Here is a 20,287-nt window from a genome sequence, read left to right on the forward strand (position 1 = left end):
ATTGAACCAGCAACCATTGGGTGGTGTGTGCGTGTGTGTGTGTGCGTGTGCGTGTGTGTGTGTGTGAACCAATGCTCTAACCATTAAGAAACACTGGCTGGGGCCCACCCCATTTTAAAGATGAGGCCCAGCAAAATCAAGTGACCTGAAAGACAGTATATATTGATACCAAAAAAGGAGGAAGAATTTGATTTCCCTTTAAAGAATGGTCCTTTGCTTCAGGAAAAACTCACTCCTCAGGTTGTATGTTTCTGTTTTTGTCATGGACTGGCAACATCGTCATCATGGTCCATGCTTGTTCTGAGAACCGATTTGGAAACCATGATCCCAAAGTCCTGCTCCCAACACCCCTTTTTCTGCTCAACCAGATTTGCAAAGGAAAGAAAGGAATATCTGGGAGAATTTAGATCAAGAGCTATTTTATTTTATTTTTTCCTGATTGGTTGATTTTAGAGAGAAAGAGGAAGAGAGAGAGAGATTTGTTGTTCCACTTATTTATGCATTCATTAATTGATTCTGTATGTGCCCTGACTGGAGAAGGCACCCATTTCTTGGGATAGGGGGACAATGCTCTAACCAGCTGAGCTACCGGCCGGGGCTGTCAAAAGGAATTTTAAAATGACCTCAGTGTCTCCATAAATATAATGGCCATCAGGCCAGCAGGATCATCATTGCTCCCAGTGGGGTGCAGGCAGGATCTCTGCCCAGGGGATCTGGGCCAAAGCTAGGACTTACTTCCTGTTGAGCAGACCGTGGTAGGTAGGTAGGTAGGTAGGCAGGCAGGTGACTGGCTCCTCTCAGATCCTTGGCACAGGAGGACGGCTCTGGGAGTATTGATTCTGGAAAGACAGTGAGTATGCCAGGCCCTATCCCAGTGGAGAATATCCCCTGAGTCCTTAGAGAGTGGGAATGGAGGGAGGAACGGGAGCCCTTCATTAGGTGTGGAGGAGGAGTGAGATGGACAGAATATGCACTCAATAAATACTCGTGAATGATGTGTGGTGCAGTTTATGGTGGGTTTAGAGCCAGCCAGACAAGTCTGAATTCTGGTTCCACCACTAACTGTGCTTCAGGTAACTCCTTTAATGGCCCCAAACTTCAAGGCCACAAGTGCCTGTACCAAGCAGTTGTCTTCTTTAAAAATAGCAGAGGCCATACTCCCACCAGTTTAGACCAAAAAAGAAATGTCTAGCTCGCACTGCTGGGAGGAGTCCGACGGCAAAAGCTGGGACCTTGGAGCAGCACTCAATGTCCCCAAGGCTAGCTTCCTCCTGGTCTCTGCCTGACCTCTGCAGACAGGCTCTGTCCACGTGGTGAGGAAGGAAGGTGGCCATTTGCAGCCCAAACTCAGGCTTCAACTTGCAAATGGGGCCTCTCTCTCTCTCTCTCTCTCTCTCTCTCTCTCTAATCAGTCCACCTCAAAGGAGGCTTTGATTGGCCCTGCTTTGGTCCTAGCCAGAACCAGGTCACATGCCTGGTCCAATGGTGGGAGAAGTGGGTGGTGTTCCCAGGAAGAGGGGAATGGGAACACCAGGCTGGCAAACAAAACAACAATCACAGTACCTGTGATACCTAACGGTCAGGTGTGTGTGTGTTGTGTCGGGGAAGCCCAAGTCAGGAGGAGCCCTGGCCGAGCCAGGCTTGGCCCATTGGCAGTCAGCATTATTATTAGGTACGAATCATTTGGCTCCACTATCTATATGTCAGGCTCCGAGTTAGACTAAGTACATCTCATATGTATCTTGTCTCATTCTCATAACAACCCTAAGAAATAGATATTATTAGCCCCATTTAAAAGTGAAGAACAGAGGTTAAGCTCAGGTGAGCAGTGAGTGACTGAGCCAGATTTGACCTTGGGTCCTCTAGACTCCAGAGCCCAGGTTTTTCCCAAGGTCAGGCTGCCTCTTTAGAAACCAAAGTTGGAAGCTTGCAAGAGGGTTGCGTTGAGCACAGTGGCCCCAGCGGGTGTGGTCTTCCCAGGGTAGGTAACCATGGCTTCACGGCTATCCCACTACACGCTTCCTCGGCTCTTCGCAGTCCTACCAACCCTTCCCAGCCAATGGAGACGGGTAACCACTCTGAGTAATTATGGGTTTCTTCACCAAGTCCAACACTTGATCCCCTAGTTGGTGACCCTGCTTAGAATTTTCTAGAGTTTGGCCTGCAGAGTGAGAGGAAATGGGAATGAAGTGTCTGGAGGGACACTGGCGTGGCAAACAAATCAAGGGGTGTCGTCTCCCACCTGCATCACAGAACTATCTGCATTTGCTAACGATCCTCCCTGCCTCTGTGCTGCCCTCAACCCCTTCAGCACTTCACAGCTAGAGCAATCCTCGTAAAACACCATTCCTCCCACACCCAGCCCTGCTCAGAGCCTCAATGGCTCCCCTGTGCCCACACTCATTAGGGAGGCCTCCCAGGCTCCTCCAGGCCTACCCCCACCCCCCAACTTCTGCAGCTTTCTCACCCACCACTGCCCCCTCACACCTGGGAAGGCAACACACTTGGAAAAATAGGATAGCACAAACCATATGTGGTTATTTAGATTAATGACATTATTATTAAAAATTCGTTTCCTCGGTCACACTCGTCACATTTCAAGTGCTTGATAATGTCTATGGCTATTGTATGGATGTGGACGTAGAATGCTGCCGTCATCACAGAAACTTCTACTGGACCGCACTGGTGTTGACATTTCTCTTACGAAGAAAACCCTAATCAAGGAATGCTATCAGCTTTAAAGGAACCTGGAGTACACTTGACCTGTTCTGTGGCTCCACAGATATTTGGCACCTCCTATATTCCCCAGGCCCGGGGTACACAGTAGTGGGAGCAGGAGGCGTAGCTGGTCCTTTCCTGGAAGTGAAAAGGCCATGGCCAGGGAGTGTCGGAAGTGCCTGCGCCCAGGCTGGGGGGGAGGGGGGGCCTGAAGGCTTCCTGGAAAGGGGGACATCTGAGCGCAGGCCTGTAGACTGAGGAGGCAGGAGCCAGGCTGTCAGTCTCCAGACCACGCTGTTTTTGGCATTCAGGGTGCCCGCTGTCCCCACTGCCTGGACGGCTCCGTCTCTCTTGTTCCCCAAGGAGGGAAGGCATGGAGGCTAGTTCCTTCAAGTTAGTCCCCAAGCTGGGACCAAACGGGTCCTTGAGGGCCACCCCGCCTGGGTCAGGCTGGGGAAAGTGTAGAGAGAGGCCACTCCCACCAGGACCTATAGAGCCGGGGCAGCGGTGATGAGAAAGCTGCAGAAGGAGGGAGGCTGTCTGGGGGGGGTCTCTTATCAACCCTGCTTCTGGCACAGCCCCCCCCTCCCCCCAGCTGCGAATCCCCTCCCGCCCTGTGCCCGCCGCCCCATCCCGCCCCTCTTCCCGGTGCCCTGGCAGGAAACTACACCCCTGCTGCCACTTGAAAGTGGCAGTTCGTGGGCCGAATTCACCACCTTATTTGGAAGAGAGGAGCTAGAGTACTGCGCAGCGGGCCCTGGACAGTCCTGTCGCTTTAGGCGGAAAGCCTCGCTTAACCTCCTAACCCTGGGGTAACTGGGAGGGCCTGTCTTCACCCCATCACAGAAATCCTCAGGGTATTTGCAGGAGCCGTAGGTAACACAGCGGCAGCTTCATCGCCCTGCAGCCAGGCCTGTCCCGAGATCGCCCCACCCGCCCCTTCCCTTCGCTCCCCGCCTCGCACTAGCACTGCGCGCGTCCCCGCCCGCGCTCCCCAGGGCTCTCGCGCTCCCGGCCCCTGGCTTTCGTGAGGTCCCGCACCTCCCGCGCCCAGCGTCGGTCGGGAGGCAAGGCCGGGCCACAGTGGGCGGAGGGCGCGGGCCCGATGAGCCAGCCCGAGCGCGGGGCGGCTCTGAGCGCCCTTTGTTTCTGCGGAGTCACAGTCACATGGCGCTTCCGGCACCGGGTGTTCCCGGGCTCCGCGCCAGGCGCGCGCGCCCCCGCCCCGCCGCCTGCCTTTCCCGGAGCCCCGAGCCCTGCAGCCTGCTGGGCCTGGCTGCCGAGCGCCACCGCGGCCCAAGCTTTTTCCTCCTAGGCCTGGCGAGCCCAGGTTCCAGGGTTTCCTGGGTCCGCCTGCCTCCCTGGGGTAAGCAGGTGGTGGACAAGTACTTACCCCATCCTGATCGTTTATGGAGGGGCAGAGACAACACTGAGCCTCGCCCCCTTCCTCTCGGACCACCAAACAAAGCTAAACAAAACCAGCCACCCAGAGGCTGGCCTCCCTCGTCCTCCACACAGACCGTCGAAGGGCAAAGGCCCAGTCAGTGTGCAGAAGTGGGGGCTGGCCACCCCTATGGCTCCCAGGCCTCGTCTGTGCCCTGGGACACTTGAGAACCTCGGAACCTCACGGAGGCCACCTCTGCTTCGCTCAGCAAATTCAAGCATTTAAGAATTTATTCAACAAATGTTTATTATAATTATTTTTAATATAATTTTGTTGATTTCAGAGAGGAAGGGAGAGAGATGGAAACATCAATGATGAGAGAGAATCATTGATTAGCTGCCTCCTACACGCCCCCTACTGGGAATGGAGCCCGCAACCTGGGCGTGTGCCCTTGACCAGAATCAAACCCTTTGGTCCCCACGCAGGCCAACGCTCTATCCACTGAGCCAAACCATCTAGGGTTCAACAAATATTTATTGAGAACAAAATAGTGCAGGGCAACCAAGTCCCTCCCAGATGCCAGCCCTGTGTTAAGCCCCCAAAAGCATGCAAGAGGATTCTCTGTGTCCCAGCAGTGCCCGGCTGTCCCCGAGAGGCTCAGGTTCCCTGAGCAGGCCTTCGTCCAGGGCAGCTTGGAGGCCCTAGTAACAGGCTGGACACGGTCTTTCCTGGGGGCTGGGACTGGGGGCCCGCCTGACCCTGCCTCCCAGCCTCGGAGAGGCAGCAGAGAGCACAGGGCCAGGCTCTGGGTGAGCATGGCATGGGGTCTCGGGACCCTTTCTGATTCTGGGAAACCTTTCCCAGTGCCTCTCATCTGGGCCTGCAGAGACTGGGACAAGGGATGAGGAGGGCCTGGGGGGGTGGAGAGAGGGAGACAACCCAAGTGGACAGATGGATGGGGCAAGGAGCAACTGATGGGGCCAGAGGTGGGTGTGGGTGTCCGCTGGGTGTCAGGGCTTGGTGGGGAAGAGCAGACGGGTGAGTTGGCAGCTGCCACTGTGTCTGTCCACGAGGGGCAGGGGGTGCTGCATGTAGTGCTGGACCATGGCAGCCACGGAGGAGAAGCGCTGCACGGAGAGGCAGGGCACCAGTGAGGCCCTGGGGGCTCATGCTGGGAGAAACATCCTGAGGGAACTGCCACCTCTGGGGAGGGGGCTTGTTGACATTTTTAAAAACATGTTCCTTCCCGTTTGTCTCATGAGGCTCCACTGCCATTTTGCTACCCAGTGCCAGGCCTTGCGCAACGTTCCTGTGACTACACCCATGGGCATGTGTTGGCCAAATCCTATTTCCAAGGCCAGATGGCAAGAACTCCGGGGACCTGCCCCTGTCCTCCCGCATGCGAGCCGAGTGGCGGGTGACTGTAGTTTGCAAGTGCTGGGCACCAGGTGAGAGTCTGGACTACCTGAGCCCTGCCTCCTCCCAGCAGGTTCCCTACCCCATCTGGGCCCTGTGCAGACTGAGACAAGCAGGAGGAAGTGCCTCCCCAAGAGGGAGGTGGGCCTCTGGGAAGGGGTTCAGGTCACTGCCTTTGTCAGGTCAGGCCATTGTCATTTCCACCCACTACAGAAAAATATAGAATGTGGGTTTTCCCCAGGCAGATACTCCTGGCTGGGCCAGGGTACTTCTCTGCTGTGACCTTGTTGCCCTTTGGTCCCCTGCCGCCTCCAGCACCCACCTCCTCGCGGTTCCTGCCCTCCCGGCCCAGGGCATAGTGGCGCCCACCATCCAGCCGCCGGATGGGAATGTTGAAGACCCGGCCGTGCAGCAGCACTGCCAGGGTGAGGGGCTGTGAGCCACGAGATCCCGAGCTGGGGCGCACGGTGTAGGCCCCGTCCTGTGGAGGAGACCCGCCCATCAGCCCCGCCTTCCAGCTGTCCACCGGCAGCCCCGACCCTCGATGGCCATCCCCCAGCCCTCGCCCTGCAGTCCCTGCCTGCTCAGCCAGCCACAGCCCATGAGCAGAAGGGGTTTCTGAGAAGGCCCGGGGGGCTTAGCGGTTGCCCACCTTTTGGCATCGGAGCAGGGCACTCTCGACAGCGTAACGGTCACAGTTCTCTGAGAACCACGGCTGACCCAGCAGGCTGCCGTCCTGTGCACACACACACACACACACACACACACACACACACAAGCTCAGAGATGTGTGTGTTGGGGCACTGGATAGGGGTGGGGAGCAGAGAACCCCGCGGGTAGTGATTTGTGTTCACAACTGCCTTCCCAGTCTGAGTCTGTGCAAGCTGAACAAAGATATGCCGGTGCTGGTACCCAGCCGGGTGCCACACACACGTGTTCCTTGCAATGGTGGACGCGGGCCCAGGAGGGCTCCTCGCAGGCCTCCGCCCCGCCCTCTCCCAGCCCCTCCTCACCTCCGCAGCAGCTGAGGTTCTTCCGGTGGGGGCTGCAGAGGAAAGAGAGGCACGCCTTCCTGCTGGGAGCAGATTACAGGGCTGGGCTGGGCGGGGTTAGACAAAGGAGGCTTGGAGCAGCTGCAGGGGTCGGGGAGGTTGCAGGGGTGTGTGCATAGGGCTGAAGCCCAAAGCAGGGCACCCAGTGTGTCACCCTTCCTCTCCTCTCTTGGGCCCTGGTAGGACCCATCAGGCAGGCCACGCGTGACCTCCCATCGAGGGGTGATCTCGAGGTACACGCTGGGAGCCTCCTGCTCTGATGCAGACCCTGGAAAATGGCCAAGGGGGTCCCCTTGAGCCTGCTCTCAACTGGGGGCAGAGCTGCCGGGACCCCCTCAGCAAAGTGGGGTGTGCGGGGCTGCGGCTGGAATGGGCCGGGGCAGAACTCCTGGGTTCTCACTGAAGATGCCTGTGCTCACCTTTGGAGGTGGCGTTCGCTGCTCCCTGGGACATAGGAGGTCTGGTCAGAAGAGACTTGGCTTCTCTGGGCCTGAGGTCCCACCCTGAGACTCCCTCCCTCCCAGCTCACTTCCCCCCAGAGCACCAGCCTCTTACACCCTGAGCTTCCTCGGGGGCCATGGAGGGCCTGCGGGGGGGGAAAGTAGGGAAACAGAGCTCAGGGTCTTCCCTTCCTTCAAAAAGAAAGGCCCAAGCAACCCAGAGATCCCAGGGCCAGAGCTGGGGAAGCCTGGGTGCATCTCTCTCTCTCTCTCTCTCTCCCTCTGTTCACATACACACACAGGCACACGCACACACGCACAGGCACACACAGGCATGCACGCACACATACAAGCACACACTCACAAGCACACACACAAGCACACACGAGACACACATGTACACACGGAGACACATGTATCCACACATGCATGTATGCATACACACATGTGCACACATGCACACAGACATGTTCACACACAGGCACAGACACATACATGCACATGTACACACACCCTGGGGTGCACACCTGCACACAGACATGTGCACACATAGGCACGTGCACACATAGTCACACAGAGACACATGTGCACACACAGGCACACACACAGGCACACGTACACACACATCCTGGGGCACTCACCTGCGCACTGCCGATGATGTCCTTGGCAGAGGGGCTGGGGGCATCAGGTCTTGGGAGCTGGGAGTCTGAGGCCAGGCAGGGACTGAAAGAGAAGGCAGGCCCTGCTGGGCTGGGAACAGGCCAGGAAAGCCATGCAGGCCCGGGAGGGGCTGGCAACGGCAGAGCCTGCTGCTTCCCTGCAGCGGGCCTTTCTGGGAAGCCTTCCCACCAGGCTGCAACGGCTGGGAGCCCACACACAGTGCTGCTCTACGGGGTCCCCTCCCTGTGGCCACAGTGGGGGTCAACCTGCACCGAAGGTGGAAGCGTGTGTGTCCATGTGCGTGTCTAAGGCTAATGTGTGTCGGTGGGGTGGTGAGATGACAAGGGCAGAAAATGGAGTCAGGAGCTGGGGCCTCAGCGGAGGGATCTGGGGAGCAGGGAGGTGTTCACCTGAACTGGGCTCACACTCCAGGTAGATGTCCTCATCACACTGCTTCGCAGAGCCTGGCCCCTAAGACAGAGAGGGCTGTGTGGGACCAAGGGTGTGACGGACACGTGAGTGCGAGGGTGGGCAGAGCCTCACTGGGGGGTGCTGAGGAGGCTAATGGCTCCTCAGTTCCCCTCACAAGGTGAACCTCTCTCTGGGAGCCGGCTGGAATGATTACAATTGCTCCGTTGCCTGGAAGGGGACACCCCACAGGCCGAGCTCTCAGAGAACGGGGTGACCGGAGGAGCGGTGGCAAGGCCCTCCCCAGTAGCTCTGAGCAGCTCCCTCAGGACCACTGTGGCCCACAGGGAGGGAGTCAGCTCTGGGCCCTTTCCCTCGGTTTTAGGGACATTTCCTGGCCCTCCCAGGCACTCCACCCCAACCTGCCAACTTCCTAGCGAGAACCCCAGGGTGTGGGGGGATGGAGGGGCTGCTCACCACGCGGGCTGGTGCGCTCAGCTCTGGGGGGAAAGGAGAGGACCGTCAGTCACAGCGGAGGGAGAGGGGAATGGAGAGAAACGCGGCTGGAAGAGTGCGGTAGCCTTGGGGCTCCTCTGAGGGTGCCCTCGGAGCCAGCACGGCACCCGGTGCAAAGCCCCCTCACCAGTGCCTCGCTTCACGACCCAGGTGTTACCTGCCTTGACCTCCCAACCCATTTGCCAGGCGTGGCTCCAAAGAACATTGGGCTGTTCCAAAAATCAGAACCGCTCAAGGTCATGAAGGTTTACCAACCACTGAGCACGTGCCTGGGGCAGCTGTCTGACTTTGGGCAGGAGGAGGCTGCCCCTCCCGGGGCCGCTTTCAGACAGAAAGTGCTGGCGGAGGCCCCTCCCTGGCGTCCAGGCTGTGGGGTCACAGGCCTGCGGGCAGTGACCTTAGGGGAAGGTCTCTGGACAGCGGGGGCAATACTGCCGTGAATAGAATCAGAGACTGCCGGCCCAGGGGCCCTTTGATGGGGGCTGGCACTCCTGTGTCTCCGCAGGGAGGGGCCTCCAGGCGGAGTAGGCCACCGTGGTGCCCCTCACCTGACCCGAGACCACGGCGGGCTCTGCTTCTGTGTGATCTCAGTTCAGGCAAAGCATTTCACGTCTGGGACCCAGTCTCCGCAGCTGCCTGCCTTAGCGGGTCGGCAGGTGAAAATGAGGGACAGCGCGGGGAGTGCAGTGACCAGGGCCAGCATGAGACCACTGGAAGGCAGCTAACTCTTCCCTGTGGGGCCGGATCGCCCTTCTCAGGCCCCCGGAGAGAGAGAGGACATCCCCATTACCTCGCCTCCCAGAGGACTGGCCCTGCTTCATGGCCTCCCGCAGGCTCAGTGCTGCCATCCACTGTGGACACAGGAGCGCGGAGGGAGAACTGGTGGGTGGGGGTGGGGGTGGGAGGGGAAATCGAGGCATGGGGAGGGCAAGGGTGCGGGCAATGTAGATCTGTGCCGCTGAAAGAACCCTGCAGCACCGAGTGAGTAATGCACAGGGGGGCGGGGGGGGGGGGGGCTCTTCCCTTTGCCTCGATGCTGAGGCTCTTTCTTTGTTGTCATCTCTCCCTGTTTTCCTTCTGATTCCAATAAAGTATGTGCTGAAAGCGGCAGCTTTCACAGTCCATAGCAGGATCTCGAGAGCTGGCAGCTGGTTGGCAGCTGAGCGGGGGTTTCTTCACTCTCCAGGCAGGGAGGGGTCCTCAGGCCCCGGGTCCAGGGAGGGGCGACAGAGCCTCTCTTGTCTCCCCTCCCCCCCCCCCTCCGCCCCCCACCTTCCCGGCTGAGTCCTGGGTGGTGCTGCCTGGGAGGAGGAAGGGCCAGGCAGGTGGGAGAAGCGACTGCTCACAGGGCCTGGACTTCTGATGCCCCTTATTTTTCAGGGGCCTCTGGGGTGCAGATGTGGGGGAATCTTGCACAGGAGATGCCTCTTAGATTTGCCCTCTGGGAAATGGTAGCCTGGGCTGGGGCGGGTGGGGCGGGTGGGGCGGGAGGGACTTGGGGAGGCTCTTCACCATCGCGGGCTGGGGCTGGGGCTGCTGTGGCGGCGGAGACTTGGACGGGCCCAGGAGGCCAGAGTGATCTGGAAAAGGCACCCGGCATTGAATCTCTAGGCTTCTCCCATGTGGGTTCCCATTTCCCTCCCTCCCCACCTGGACTCTATTTCCTCCTCCCTCCCAGCTCCATGCTTTCCCGACAGCCCCGTCTCCATGGCAACTGAAGGTGGCCAGCTTCCCTGCCCCCATCCGGCCCAGCCTGGAGAGGCGTGTGGGTGGGATGGCAGGGGGGTCTCCTGGCGCCCCTGCCCTTGCTCTGAGATTGCTGGTATCTCAGAATGGGGAACGCCAGGCCCCGCGGACCAAGTCAGGCCTTAGGCCTCCTGCTTTCCCATTGTTGCCTTGGTTACACTGCCCTCTCCTCCTCCCCCTCCCTCTCCCCCTCTCCTCTCCCTCACCCTCTCCCCCTCCCCTTCCTTCCCCCCCTGTCCCTCTTCCTCTCCCTCTCCCCCTCCCTTTCCTTTTCCTCCTCTCCCTCTCCCTCTCCCCAGCCAGCTGAGGCCTCCTCTCACTGCCCAACACAGATGTGGAAGAGGCCAGGCCTGCGCCTTCTCCCCTTGTGGGCACCCTCCTCCTGTCCTGCCGGCCCCCCGTACTTTCTGCCTCCACTTCCCAGGCCTCACCCAGGTACAAAGATTCCTCCACGGTGCCAGGATGGCGGGCAGGTGCTAGATTCACAGGCAGAGCCTCACAGGGAGGCAGCTCATAGCTAACCTCCTCCTCCTCCTCCTCCTCCTCCTGGGCCTTTGGGACGGGGTACCGAGCACAGGGCAGATGGAAGAAGAGCACAGGAGTGGTGGCCCCTGCCGCCCCCACCCCAACCCCAGGCTCAGCAGCTGGACTTACCCTGGGACTCCAGGTCTCTGGGGAAGGCAGAGGGACATCTGTTCTCCAAGTCGGAGAGTCTGGACGGAGACTGATGAGAGGGCCGCATCCCCCCCAGCCCACCCCCATTCCAGCACAATGACCTCCTCTCTCTCCCTGATCTAATAAGCCACCTGCAGCTCCACAGTGGGCCTCAGTGCTCCACTCAGCTCAAAGGCCCATTCAGGGGGACCTTTTCACAGTGCAGCAGGGCGATGACAGAGGCATTTTGGAAACAAGGGCGCCTCCCAGCGAGCTGCCTGTTGCCCCTGGGCCAGCCCCCCACCCCAAGGCCTCCTGATCTTGACCAGGAGGCGGGGAGGCCGGGCCCTGGTGCCTTAGCGGTGCTGGACTGTGATGGCCACAGGTGGGGGAGAGGCCTCTCAGGGAGACTCAAATCCCAAGGGATTCTGTTCTGCTGAGCCCCTTTTGCCCACTGTGTCACTTACCTGCACATTGGAGGGGTGAAAGGGGTGGATTCAACCTGCAATCAGACTATAGTCAACTCTGCCCAAGGGGCCCTTGAGTTTTCATCAGCCAGACGCTGCACAACTCCAAGACATTCACACCCAAGACAGTGGATGGAGCCCCTGGAGTTGTGTGAAGGCAGCTTGGGGCAGGGCAGCAGGGGTTAGAATCTGGGGGCAGAGCTAGTGCCCTGGGTACATAGCTGGGTGAGTTGGTGCCCAAGGGGAGCCAGTAGTGGGTGAGCCCTCGTGCTCACAGGGTGGTGGAGGTACAGGAATGGTCTGACCAGGTGGGTGGGGAGGGCTCAGGCATAGCCAGCACAGCTCCAAGATGGCTGTGCCCGGGAAAGGGGTGGCGAGGTGGAGACAAAAGAGGAGCGAAGGAAAGCGAGGAGCTGAGTACTCACCGGCGCTTGCTCTCCCTGAGCTTGTCCTGAAAAGAGGGGGGTAGGGGGTGGTCAGTGCAGCTGGACGCCTCTCCCTCCCCCGAGTCCTGGGCCCCCAGGGGTGGGCAGGTCTGTGCACCTGGGGCTGCCCCCAACCAAGTCTCACCATGGCCAAGGTGAAGGAGCTATGCTTCCCGGAAGCCCAGTCTCCGGCCCAGATGTCCTGGGGACAGGGGCCCTATTGTTTGATCATTTGCATCTCATAAGCTCCTGGAAGGTGGGCCTGCTGTGGCTTCCAACCCCAGACCAGCTTCACCCCTGCCACTCCCAGGGCCCAGCCCCAGCGCCCCGACATGGCCTCCCCCAGCTGTGGTCTCCAGCCCCTCTGCCCCACAGGAGGACGAGCTCTCTCTTCCAAAAGTGTTTTTAAAAAGAGAGAGAAAAAGCTCTCCCCTCCATGCCCAGACCTGAAAAGTTGGCCAGGGTTCTAAGGCGTCCTACAGCTCTCTGATGCATTTCCCTCCTCCTGGAAGAGGCTCAAACTGCCCTGAGATCAGCCAGACCAAGCCCTTTCCCAATTCACAGAAGACATGACATTGTGGGCAGATCCAATTAAAAACAGGAAACTGTCCTTGCAGACACTTTCCCCGGCCATCAACATTTTAATGTTCTTGTTTTTTTTGTAATTAATTTCAGAGAGAGGAAGGGAGAGGGAGAAAGGGATAGAAACAACGGTGAGGAAGAATCATCCATCGGCTGCCTCCTGGATGGTCCTGACTGGGGAACGTGCAACCCTGGGCATGAGTCCTGACCAGGAGTGGAACCGTGACCTCCTGGTTCATGGGTTGACCCGCCACTACTGAGCCATACCTGTCAGGCACAGACACTTTCCTTAAACCCTTTATTCCTGCTGTCATTTGCTGGAGATCAGTGATCCAGGAAACGGAGGTTAGTGGAAAGCTCAGGGATATGCACTCCTAATTTAATTTGACAGCTTCCTTTCCTGATGGACGTGTTTGCTCATTCAGTGGGTATTTATTGAACAGACACTGTTCCAGGTGCTGAAGAAAACCAAACAGGCAGGCATTACATGTGTATTTCCTCAGCTTCCTGATGCAATGACTCGTTTTATCCCTGCTTTTCAGATGAGGAAACTCAGTGTCTGAGTCAGCTCGAGCTGCCATCACAAAACACCACAGACTTGTAGGTTTAAAATATTTTCTGTTCTGGAGGCTAGAAGTCCAAGATCAAGGTCATCAGGGTTGGTTTCTGGCGAGAGCTCTTCCTGGCTGGCAGACAATTTCTTGCTGTGTCCTCACACGGCCTTTCCTCTGAGCATGCAAGAGGCATCTCTGGTGTCATTTCCTCTTATAAGGACAGCAGTCCTATTGAATCACGCCTCGTCCCCATCACCTCGCTTAACCTCAAGGATGTTCCTAAAGGCCCTATCTCCGAACGCAGTCACATTGGGGGTTAGGGCGCCAACGTATGAATTTTGTGGGGATACGTTTCAGTCCGCAGCCCTGAGAGGCTGAGAAGTTGAGTGTTGAACATGGGATTCAACCCCAAGTTTTCCCAGCCCAGAGCCTGTGTGCAAACAACTGAGCCATCCTGTACCTCATCAAGGATTGGGTACTGACCCAACTTTCCTGTGATGGACTTATACGCATCGGAACTTGCGAGCCCCCCAAAGGAGCCCATGACTTCCAGGTGCGCTGTTACCTGCGTGAATCTTAGAACTTCGACTTCTGAGAAGTGTTGGGGTAAAAAGTCGGGCTGGAGCCTGGTGTCTAGTTCTGTTCAAATCAAGGAAGGAGGAAACACAGACCATGATCATGAATGGAAGACATTTCTGGGGCACTGTAACTTTCCTGTCTTTATTATTTGGGGACGGTCCTGGCTGTTGGCACAAAGGAGAAAGGAAGGCCATCTGCTTGCATCTCTGGAGGCCATGATGCTGAGGGCACTGGAGAGAGAGCACCAGGGTTGGCGCTGGCCACAGCCTTCAGAGAGGAAGACCAGGTGATCCTGGGACCTGCAGGCAAAAGGGCACTGAGATGGCTAATAGGGAGCCCATTTGGTGCAGTGGGAAAAACTAAGAGAACAACAACAAAGACACAGCCCAGGCCTGGCGTCATGGGGTCTCCCCCCTGACCTTCGCTCCCAGGTGGCCCTTGTTCTCCATTTGGGCCATAAGGCAGGGGACAACTGACCTCACCCAAAGGAGACCTCCTAGGGCAGTGGTCGGCAAACTGCAGCTCGCGAGCCACATGCGGCTCTTTGGCCCCTTGAGTGTGGCTCTTCCACAAAATACCGACTTCTGCGCATGGGCCACGAAGTTTCGATCGCACTGTACATGCACGCCCGCATGTGGTATTTTGTGGAAGAGCCACCCTCACGGGGCCAAAGAGCCGCATGTGGCTCGCGAGCCGCAGTTTGCCGACCACTGTCCTAGGGGACCAGAGTCAGCAAGTCCAAGTCAGCAGGAGGCCTTCCCAGTCCATACTGCCTTCACCTGGGCCACACCCTCCCTCTCTTCGGGGCTTTGCATAGGCAAATGCAGGGCCTGTGTGAGCAAAAGGGCCCAGGCAGAGGATGGAATCCATGTCATCTCCATGGGGTCACTGGCCTGGACAGGGGAGGGGGAAGGGAAAGGACGGAGTCCTGCCTCACGGCTTTGTGCCCGCAGGACCGCTTCTCGCTGATGGCACAGGCAGACCTGGGCATCCTTTCTCCATCTTTGGCACAGGATTGCTTTGCGCACAACCATAACTATTCCCTTGGGATGAATTTCTAGAAGGAGAATTTCTGGAAACACATTTTAAAGGTTTGCGTGCTGCACTGTCTGACAGCAGGTGACCGCCTGATTTATGGTCCTTCAAAGCACATTGTTCAGCTCTCAGGTTCTGATTTCTACAGAGCGCAGCCCACCACTTACAGGCCCAGCGTGGTCTAAGTGCCCCTCAGGAACAGCTATCTGGAGCAGTATTTCCTGATTGGCAGGATCACAGAGTCACTGGAGGAGCCGTCAAAAGTCTTAGATGCCTGAGATCTTAAGAACTGATGCTCCATGAGAGGATCGGAAATCTAGATTCCTTCTAACAAGCATCCCAGATCCATCTTGTGATCGGTCAGGCTTGAGAAATGCTGTTCTGCCGGAGTCTGAGGGGACGTGACTCCTGGGCCCCTGAGAATCACATGCAGCCTTTAGCTCGCTGGGAACACGGGGAAGGAACGTGACACCCACCCTGCTCTCAAGAGACCACTGTGAGTGACGGAGAGGGCAAACCCAAGGAGACGCTCATCTCTGTGGTCTCCCGTGTCCTCTTCTGTAAATGGAGATATTAATTAGGCGTTCCTCCTGGCAGGAGGTGGGGTGGGTCTGAGGGTCGAATGAGATGACAACTCGTGAAACACACAGTGTGTGCACAGTAAACATCAGCTCTTCCCGAGGTGGTGGTGCCCTGGCCGAGGTCGTTGTCAGCAGACAGAGGAGGTGGTGCCCTCTAGCTGGGATCCCTGGTGTGAGCGCGGCAGGAAGCCCGGTGAGGAGGGGGTGGTTTCTGGGGACCTGAAGGAGGACAGGTAAGCTGGCTGTAGCCAGAGGACTCAGAGGTGGGAGAGGGCACAGGTCGAGCAGGAGCAGCTGAAATGCAGGTGGCTGGACTGACTCAGAGAACTGAAGGGGCACCTGCCATTCTTCCTGGTTGCTGAGCATTGCCTACATCTGGGGCATCTCCATCTTATGAATCACAGAAGCCAAATGAGGCCTTCCCAGCCTCCCTTGCAGCTGGGCTACGGGCATTCTGCCAGTCAGATGCCCTCATGCAAGACTGAATCTGAAACAGGCCCCCAGAGGAATCCACCCTGGGAGAGGTGACAGCTATATCCCACTTCCAGAAGCTGAGGAGGCTGAGACCCGGTGGCACCACCCAGGGCCTGGGTCCATGGTGTGGGCACACGGGGTGTTTGTGCTCAGAGGTGCCTCCACGAGGCCAGCTCGGCTGTAACCCTTGGAACATTGTTCCTGCCTGCTTCTCTGGCCCTCCTAGAGATGTTCTGAGCTACAGAATTATTTTTGTTTAAATCCTCACCTGAGGATATGTTTTTACTGATTTTTTTTTTTTTTGAGAGAGAGAGAGACAGAGAAAGAAACATTGATCGGCTGCCTTCCGTATGCACCCCAGCTGGGAATTGAACCTGTAACCTTTCGGTGTACAATGCTCCAACTACCTGACCTACCCAGCCAGGGCCAGAATCCTTTTAGTAAATTATTTTTCAGCCTAAACTAGCCAGGGCCGGTTTGTCTGTTTTCAGTTAAGAGCTCTGATTTAGAAAGTGCAGCATCGCCCTGACCGGTTTGGCTCAGTGGATAGAGTGTCGCCCTGCGGGCTGAAGGGTCCCGGGTTCAATTCCGGCCAAGGGCATGTACCTTAGTTGCGGGCACATCCCCAGTCAGGGGTATGCAAGAGGCAGCTGATTGATGTTTCTAACTCTCTATCCCTCTCCCTTCCTCTCTGTGAAAAATCAATAAAATATATTTAAAAAAAAAAAAAAAAAAAGAAAGTGCAGCATCAGTGAGATGGCCACGTGGATGCCAAGAGCCTAAACAATGCAGCCAGCATCTCCTGGGAAGGTGAGACCAGGTAGAAAGGTGTCACCGCTTTAGCTTGCTATTCTCTTGAGATATTTTTATAAATTAAAATGTCAGTCAATACAGAATTTAAAAAAAAAAAAAAAGGACGAGAAGGAGAGAGGGTGACCTGGATTTCAAACCTGGAAGCCGGATGTCCTTGGGGCCGGAGTGGCCCTGGCTGCGGGAGGAGAGGCCAAGGGCAGGGTCTGGGAGTATCTGTGAGGCCGCCACCAGAAAGCCAGGTTTCCCTTGGCCAGGGGTGCAGGGGGAAAGGAGGCTGAGAAGACAAGAACGGGTATAGATTCCCCTTGTCCCTAGAGGAATGGGAATCTGCAGAGGCCAGGGGAAGGGGTGGGGTAGAAAGAGGGAAGGGAGACCTTTCTGAATAAGAGGTTAGGGCCAGGTGGGTGGCATGGGACAGGCCTGAACAAAAGGGAGACCTGGGAGTAAGAACAAGGTCCCGGAGGCTGGCAGCGGGGTGGGGGGCTGGGGGGAGGGGGGCCGGGGGGGCGAGGGAGGGTGATGAAGGAGAAGGAGTCCCTCAGTATATTTTTACCTGAGCAGGTGGTCAAGGTCCGGTTGAACTTTGTCCCTGGTTGGGTTAGTTAATGTCAGGGACAATCCTTTCTTTAAAATTTGTTATTTATTTATCGATTTTAGGAAGAGAGAGGAAGGAAGGCAGAGAGCAAGAGTATGAGAGAGGGGGGCAGGAGAAAGAGAAACATCAGTTTTTAAAAAATATATTGTTATTGATTTCAGAGAGCAAGGGAGAGGGAGACAGATATATAAACATCAATGAAGAGAGAGAATCACTGATCGGCTGCCTCCTGCGCACCCCCTGCGGAACACCAAATCGAACACTAAATCCGGGCATGTGCCCTGACTGGGAATCAAACTGTGATCTCCTGGTTCAGAGGTTGACACTCAACCACTGAGCCACGACGGCCAGGCAATTTTGTTTTTTTGTTTGTTTGTTTTATTTTAAAAATATTTTTATTGATTTTAGAGAGAGGGGAGGGGGGGAGAGAGAGAGAGAGAGAGAGAGAGAGAGAGAGAGAGAGAGAGAGAGAGAGAAACATTGATGGGCTGCTGCTCTCCAACAGGGGATGGAACTCAAAACCCGGCACGTGCCCTGACAGATCAGGAATCAAACTGGCCATCTCTCAGTGCACAGGACCACACAAGACCAACTGAGCCACACCAGACAGAGTGAAACACCGATTTGCTGTTCCACTCATGTAGGCACTCACTGGTTGATTCTTTTTTTTTTTTAAATAATTTTTATTTCTTGAAGTATTACAAAGAGTATTACATATGTCTCCTTTTTTCCCCCCTTTGACACTCCCCCGGCCCCAACCCCCAGGTTCTTGTGTCCACCCGTTATTCCTGTATGCATGCATATAAGTCCTTCGGTTGATCTCTTAACCACCCCCCCAAACCCTCCCCAGGCTTCCCACTGTAGTTTGACAGTCTGTTCAATGCTGCTCTGCCTCTGCATCTACCCCCTGTTCATCAGTCTTTACTGGTCCCCATTATCTGTCCCAACTTCCCCGGGGCCATCCCGGCCTCACCAGGGCCGTCTCAACCTCCCCAGGGCCATTTCGACTACACCAAGGCCTTTCTGCCTCACCCGGGCCATCCCAGCCTCACCGGGGCCGTCCCGTCCCGACCTCACCGGGGCCGTTTCAACCTCACTGGGGCCGTCCCAGCCTCACCGGGGCCTTTTCAACCTCACCGGGGCCGTCCCTACCTCACCAGGGGTGTTTCAACCTCACCGGGGCCGTCCCTACCTCACCAGGGGTGTTTCAACCTCACCGGGGCCGTCCCTACCTCACCAGGGGTGTTTCAACCTCACCGGGGCCGTCCCTACCTCACCAGGGGTGTTTCAACCTCACCGGGGCCGTCCCTACCTCACCAGGGGTGTTTCAACCTCACCGGGGCCATCCCGACCTCACCGGTGCCATCTTGACCTCACTGGGGCCATTCCGGCCCCGGATGCCATCTCAACCTTACCGGGGCCATTCCTACCTCACCCGGGCCGTTTCGGCCTCACCGGGGCCGTCCCACATTGGTTGATTGTTGTATGTGCCCTGACTGGGGATCAAACCCACAACCTTGGCTTATTGGGAGGATGCTCTAACCAACTGAGCTACCTGGCCAGGGCTGTCAGGGACAATCTTGAAGCAAGGTGGTTGGCAATAGGGAGAGAAATGGCCCTCCTGGGCTGACGGATGAAGGGGAATGCGGGACTGGTGTAGCCAGAGCTGGCAGAGAGCCTCTTCCTCTGCAGCCCACGCCCTCTCAGGCCCGCGGAGTTAGCTCACTCTGGTGGCAGCTGCAGTGGGCGATGGAGGACTAGAGGCCCAGATGAGCTTCCTAAAATGGGGCTCCAGCGTGTTCCTCCCTGGCGCATGATCATTTTTTGCTGCAGCTTCAGAGCTTAGTAACAGATCCTCCCGCCATCTCCCCTGAAAGTGGACACACTAACCTGTTTTTCTGGAAGGCAGCACACTATACTAGCTTTCAACACAGTTGAAAGGGTTAGGGTTGGGGTTGAACGTTGAGGTTGGCTTTCTCTGGCCTCGAGGGTAAAGTGCAGAAGCTGACACCGCCCTGCTTCCCTCTGCCGCTGCCAGGGTGGTGTGCCTTTGTTCCACTCCCCTGCCCTTCCCTGCGCCGGAACCTTTACTCACAGCAACTGTGTCCCATGACAGCTCTGCCTAAAACCCGTAGTCACTGCCCCTGATTCCTTGGAGACCAAATGTTTCTTGTTGCCTCTTAAGATCAGGCCCCTACCTTCTTCTCCCTCCCCAGCTCCTCCATTTCCCCTGTGGACTCACTCCTGGGCACCTTCTCTCTGTGGTTCCAACATGATTGGGGCTCCAGGTGGCCCATGCTGCGCCCTACTGACCTAAGGAAATTTCAGTTGGAAGAAATGTAGATCTTTAATCTTAATATATAGCAAAACACAGTAAAAATAAAAAAGAATCCTATCTAATAAAAGAGAAACATGGTAATTAGCGTACGTCCGCTACCCTTCCCATTGGCTAATCAGGGCAATACGCAAATTAACTGCCAGCCAAGATGGCGGCCGGCAGCCAGGCTACTGACACGAACAGGAGGCTTGCTTGCTTCAGTGATGGAGGACTCCAACGTTCCCCGCCTGCTGGGGTCAGAGCTGCTAAGAAACATTGTTACAAATATAGAAGCTAAACAAAACCCCAGAAACCTGTTTTCAGTCAGCCAGGATCTCAGAGCTGGAGTCGCAACAAAGTTTCAAATACAGAAAGTAAACAAAGCCAGAAACCTGCTTTCAGCAGTGAGGTCTCACAGCTAAAGCCGGCTCTCAGCTCCAGTGACAGCCATAAATCCAAGAATAAAAAACAAAAAAGGAAAAAAGGAACAGTTGGGAGTTTCAGTCACCCGCCAGCCTGAAAATGGCCCTCAGCCCCTCACCTAGACTGGCCAGGCACCCCAGTGGGGACCCCCACCCTGAAGGGGGTGTGACCAGATGCAAATAGCCATCATCGCCTCATCCAGGCTGGCCAGGCACCCAAGCGGGACCCCCACCCTGATCCAGGACACCCTTCAGGGCAAACCAGCCGGCCCCCACCCGTGCACCAGGCCTCTATCCTATATAGTAAAAGGGTAATATGCCTCCCAGCACCGGGATCAGCGGAGCCGCGAGGCCTCCTGGCCCCTGGAGCAGCATGACAGGGGGCAGCGCCCAAACCCCCTGATCGCCCTGCGGCTCTGTGTGTGACAAGGGGCGGGGTCACAACCTCC

The 20,287-nt window shown here is 56.8% G+C and overlaps 1 protein-coding gene across 1 annotated transcript; it reads right to left on the bottom strand.

The window, feature by feature from the left end:
- Positions 1-5,091: 5,091 nt before the first annotated feature.
- SH2D6 (SH2 domain containing 6) lies at positions 5,092-11,222 on the bottom strand. Its single transcript, XM_059660810.1, has 12 exons — positions 10,772-11,222; positions 10,107-10,174; positions 9,385-9,445; positions 8,556-8,578; positions 7,934-8,141; positions 7,652-7,733; positions 7,126-7,156; positions 6,990-7,014; positions 6,532-6,617; positions 6,171-6,254; positions 5,841-5,999; positions 5,092-5,229 (listed from the first exon to the last, which is right to left on the bottom strand). The coding sequence occupies exons 1-12, from the start codon at positions 11,100-11,102 to the stop codon at positions 5,113-5,115; spliced, it is 1,275 nt and encodes a 424-aa protein (XP_059516793.1). The 5' UTR covers positions 11,103-11,222; the 3' UTR covers positions 5,092-5,112.
- Positions 11,223-20,287: the final 9,065 nt, after the last annotated feature.

Source organism: Myotis daubentonii, chromosome 12 (assembly GCF_963259705.1).
Source record: "Myotis daubentonii chromosome 12, mMyoDau2.1, whole genome shotgun sequence".
NCBI lineage: Eukaryota > Metazoa > Chordata > Mammalia > Chiroptera > Vespertilionidae > Myotis > Myotis daubentonii.